Below are 5,274 nucleotides of genomic sequence, written 5' to 3' on the forward strand. Positions count from 1 at the left end.
GGCCATGTACCAGACAGTAAAGGTTGTCTAGGGATGCTAGAATAACGCCGACCACGACACTCTGAGCCAAGAGAGCAGGACCTGTGTGTGTGTGTGTGTGTGTGTGTGTGTGTGTGTGTGTGTGTGTGTGTGTGTGTGTGTGTGTGTGTGTGTGTGTGTGTGTGTGTGTGTGTGTGTCATGTGCAAAGCCATAATTTCTCATGGGGTTATGCGTAAGCGAAATAAAAGTTGCCCACAGGGACACTTTTCCCTTTCATTCAGTTTCACGTATCCAAGGGCTAACGCATCATCGAGCCGCTGACCAATCACAGAGCAGCATGTTTTTCCAATGACCAATGAGAACGAGTAATACTGAATGTCAGAGCAGGTGACAGAGGAAGTGGGCATCTTGAGTGTCAGACGTGTGTGTGTGTGTGTGGGCTCTATTTCTGTCCCTCAATCAAATGTATCCTGTTACTGCCCCCCAACACACACGCAAAATGACACACACACAAACAGACACACGCACACACACAAACAGACACACACAAACAGACACACGCACACACACAAACAGACACACACACACACATACACAAACACACTCACACACACATTCACAAACACACTCACACACACATACACAAACACACTCACACACACATTCACAAACACTCACACACACATTCACAAACACACTCACACACACACACACACACACACACACACACACACAGACATAGAAATCAGTCACATAAAAATGTGAAAAAAACAAACAAGCAAATGTTAACAGTTTTTAGGAATTTGTTGTTAAACTTTAAGTACCATGGTTTTGTCCCGTTGTGTTTCTCCCTCCAGTCTGAAGTTCCCGTCGGACCTGGACTCTCTGCGGGAGCTCGCTGAGATGCTGAAGCTTTATAAACGAGAACATTACAGCTACGTGCTGCTGCTGTTCTGCAGCGCGTATCTCTACAAACAGTCCTTTGCTATACCTGGATCCTCCTTTCTGGTGAGACACACACACACACACACACACACACACACACACACACACACACACACACACACACACACACACACACACACACACACACACACACACACACCCAGAAGAGGTTGGAGGTCAAATCTACACAAAGATCATAGGACAACCCTTCAATAACTTACCATAGTACAGTATTAACTTTGTGTCTGACCCCCGCTATGTCCTGAACAGCGAATATGAATTGTTGCCGTATCATCTGTGACTTCAGTTTTTCATTGTCATATCTACACTGTAGCTGCTGTGCACATGACCATGACGCCTTGAATCTTAAATCTAAATAATCTGAGATAGGGTCCCAGGACTTAATACGATTAGACCGAATAACTCCTTCTGTGCGCCAGTCAATATGACACCATCTGTCCGAAGACCCTCACATCAGACAAGGAAACACTCAGAGTTAATGTGGGGGAAATGGAACCTCGAGGAGAGCAACAGGTTTCCAGATCCTCACCCTGATTCCACACTCAGAGGAACGATGCTCTCTGCTCAGTTGACATTAATGACTTCTCTCCATCCCTCCCCTCTCCAGAACATGTTAGCCGGAGCAATCTTCGGGCCCTGGGAGGGTCTCGTGCTGGCCTGCCTTCTGACCACGGTGGGCTCCACCTTCTGCTTCCTGCTCTCCTCAGCGTTCGGGAAGCAGCACGTCGTTCACTTCTTCCCCGACAAGGTGGCTCTGCTGCAGAGGAAGGTCGGTTCATCCAGTCAGTGGATTAGAAGAGTAGCCGTGCTAACGTAAACGAGCTAAGCTGCTCACACAGAGGCAACGTTGGAGAGTAGCCTGGAGAGCCGCTGTTTCTGCTTTCATCTATTTTCCCCTTCATTTTCTCCCTCTCTTCCTCCCTCCTCCTTCTCTTCCTCTCTCTCTTCCTCCCTCCTCCCTCTCTTCCTCTCCTCTCTGTCAGGTGGAGGAAAATCGTAGCAGTTTGTTCTTCTTCCTCCTTTTCCTCCGTTTCTTCCCCATGACTCCTAACTGGTTCCTGAACATCACGTGTCCCGTTCTCAACATCCCAATGCCCATTTTCTTCTTCTCTGTGTTAATAGGTGAGACTACACACACTCTAAAAACACACAGTATGAAGTCAAGGTTAACACGTTACTAACTTAAAGGGGACCTATCATGCAAAATGCACTTTGTGATGTCTTTTATACATAACTATGTGTCTCCGGTGCGTCGGGGAACTCACGCAGCGTCAGAAAATAAAACCCTCTCTCTTTTCCTCCGTACCCAAATCTTTTAAAAACGGGGGAACAACGAGCGGATACAGATTCCATCCGAACTGACGTCAAATCAGCGGCGGACCCACAGAAAGTTGCTATCAGAAACAATGCCTGACGTGTTTTGGACGTAATCTCGTTTTTGTTTACATTAGCAAGCCTCGCTAACACTCAGAGCTAACCTGCACTGGAGAGCACATGTGTTTAAAAAGCAGGAAATAAAAAAAGAAACTCAGCTTGTGATAAACCTGCAAGAGAAAAAGCATTATACTGTTTCAGAAATAATCCTTGATGTGGTTTAGAACAGGATGGCGTTTTATCACAGCAGAATTTAACTTTATCTCCGATAAAATTCTGATCAGGCATTAGCTCCGCCTCCTTTTCTTTCTTTTTTTTTAAGCTAAGGACCCATCATCTGCGTTTCTCTAACAGGGCTGCACAAGAGGAGTGTGAGCAGTATGAGGCTTGGCTACAATGGGGGATCTGTTTAGTATTTTGAAAAAAAAACTTCACAGAAATGTTTTGTATAGGTATGGCCCTACAATATATTTTTCAAATATAGCATGATAGGTCCACTTTAAGCAGGGGACTATGTAAATGAGTCTCTAAAAATGTTTGTGAACACCCTTAAACTCACATTTAGAGCTCAAACCAGCACTTTAACATTTATCAAATATATTTAAGAAGAGATTAAAAGGATAACATGAGTCTGAATGCTTTTAACTCCCACTGCATGTTGCCCTTCAAAGAACAGTGACGACAGCGCGAGTTGAAGAATAATTTGTCTTTCACTTAGCTGTATTTTTCACTTGCACTTTCTTTCACAGTGTGAGATATAAAAAAAAAAAAACCTTGACTCCATCTTCATTCAGGTCGCTCCGATTTGCATCAACACTTCCTCTCGATCTGTATTCATCTTCCTCTCTCAACAAGCTAGTTTCCTGACTCAATTACAGATTCATTGAGAGTGCCTGTCCATCATGCCTTTATCCGATTATCTTGTTGTCAGCTGCTCACTCACTCACATCATTATATCACACAGGGAAGCCTATGGAATTACATTGCCATCTATCACAGGCTGTTGCTCGCTCCACACACTCTGAGTGACAACCCGCCGGTACACACTCATGTTTGACCTGTGCAGACAACCCAGTCTCACGGCATTTGGTGTTATAGTCCCGACATGTAATCTATTGATTCGTGTTCACCAAGACAATTTTCCAAATCACAAAGAACAATTTTGAAAGCAATGTGAATAATAACAACTTAGAAGGAAACATTTATTTAAAAAAATACAGATTTTAGTATTCAGACAGAACGATTTTAGAAGCAAAGTATTTCTATTGGTAGTAGCCTATGTTTCGTGCCTGCATCAAATTACAAGGAAAAGATTAAATAAATACAGATGTCAGTATTCTGAGGTTCTGAGCCCCATTTCTTTTCCTCGCGGACGGCAAGAAAAGTCCGACATTATACAATTTAAAATAAAAACAATAATCGTGGCTTGATATTGAGTAAGAACATGTTTTTATGAACCCCACAGCTTCCGGTCTTCCAAGACCCGACTGGACAAAAAGACGAGGTGCCGGCACGAAACATACTACCAATAGAAATACATTGCTTTTAAAATCGTTCTGTGTGACACGAAAAAAATGGGAAAATCGTGTTCAATATCAATAGATTAAATGTCGTAACACGAAATGCCGTGAGACTGGGTTGCATCACTGCACCACTATTAGCACTAAATGTGATTAACTTTTTATAAAACATCTCACACACTCATGTTTGACCTGTGCAGAATACAGTATCTCTGCAGGGGGATGGATGTGAGACATTTATCTGCCAATTAACGTGCACACACAGGGCATGCTCTGCAGAAATATGCAGAAGGACAGAGAAGGAGAGACAGCAGGAGCTCTGAGCTGACCTTTGGGTTATAATGGGCTATGAATATGTGTTTGCACATAATGAGATTTACAAATTGTAGCAAATACCCAGTCTGGGATTTGGTTCAAGATGTTGCCTCGACATGTTCCATCGGCCTTCACTTGATTAGCAAAATGTCTCCTTGGGCATTTCGACTGCCTACACACCAACTGGGCTTATTACCAATTACTGTAATATTCTGTTTACTCCAGGACAGCAGATTTTAATTTAGATAATAATCGTCAAGGTAAGTTCTAGAAACTTCGGAGCAACTTTTAGTTCAAATGGAAGGTTGGAAAACTCCCGATTTGGGATGAAATTAGATGTCACTGCAGCTAATTCACCCGCCAACATAATCATGACACAAAATCCGTATGTCACATTTATGCATGGCTGGAAAATCCATCTAAGAGTTTGGAGAAAATGTCCAATTACTGTCCATGAACTCTGTGTGTGTGTGTGTGTGTGTGTGTGTGTGTGTGTGTGTGTGTGTGTGTGTGTGTGTGTGTGTGTGTGTGTGTGTGTGTGTGTGTGTGTGTGTGTGTGTTTATAACATCTGCTGTTGTTGTTGTTTAACAATTCATTTTGTGCTTCCCCTTTGCAAAAATCTACCATCTCACCTGACCTTGCCCATACTGTCATTGATACAACATTTCAAAACTCTTAACATTTGATGTGTTGTTGAATAGTTAAATATTGATGTTGCTGTCTGGAAAAAGGATTACAATTAATCTCATTAAACAGAAACACACACAAAATGTAAAACCTTAATCCTTAAATGTACAACTGAAATGTCAGAAGTACTTTCCTTCTGCACACTGTGACATCTGGACCAAATATTTTACTTTGTTTTGTGTTAGTTTGGATTCATGGTCCAACATAATGTTTTTTGGGGGGCAAATTCTCCCCCTGACCCATTGAAGAGCACATTTTCACTTATATAGTACTTAAAGAGGCCCTATAAGTGTGATTTTTACGTGATAGGCTAAGAGGAGGGGCTTCTCTAAGTGGTTGACCAATCACAACAGCGCTGGCCAGCTAATCAATCAGAGCAGACTGGGTTCTGGTTTCAGACAGAGGGTGAAAAGAGGTGCTGCAGCACAGGC

The 5,274-nt window shown here is 42.8% G+C and overlaps 1 protein-coding gene across 1 annotated transcript in view; it reads left to right on the forward strand.

Moving 5' to 3' along the window:
• Positions 1 to 2,148, forward strand: part of LOC104956455 (transmembrane protein 41A-B-like) — a 4,020-nt gene extending 1,872 nt beyond the window's left edge. The window contains exons 2-4 of the mRNA XM_010783937.1: positions 838 to 988; positions 1,554 to 1,715; positions 1,930 to 2,148. Of these exons, the coding sequence (XP_010782239.1) occupies positions 838 to 988; positions 1,554 to 1,715; positions 1,930 to 2,127 (511 nt within the window). The 3' untranslated portion in view covers positions 2,128 to 2,148. The remainder of the gene's footprint in view (positions 1 to 837; positions 989 to 1,553; positions 1,716 to 1,929) is intronic.
• The last annotated feature ends 3,126 nt before the right edge of the window (positions 2,149 to 5,274 follow it).

Source organism: Notothenia coriiceps, unplaced genomic scaffold, assembly GCF_000735185.1.
Source record: "Notothenia coriiceps isolate Sejong01 unplaced genomic scaffold, NC01 NC01_scaffold00026082, whole genome shotgun sequence".
Lineage (NCBI taxonomy): Eukaryota > Metazoa > Chordata > Actinopteri > Perciformes > Nototheniidae > Notothenia > Notothenia coriiceps.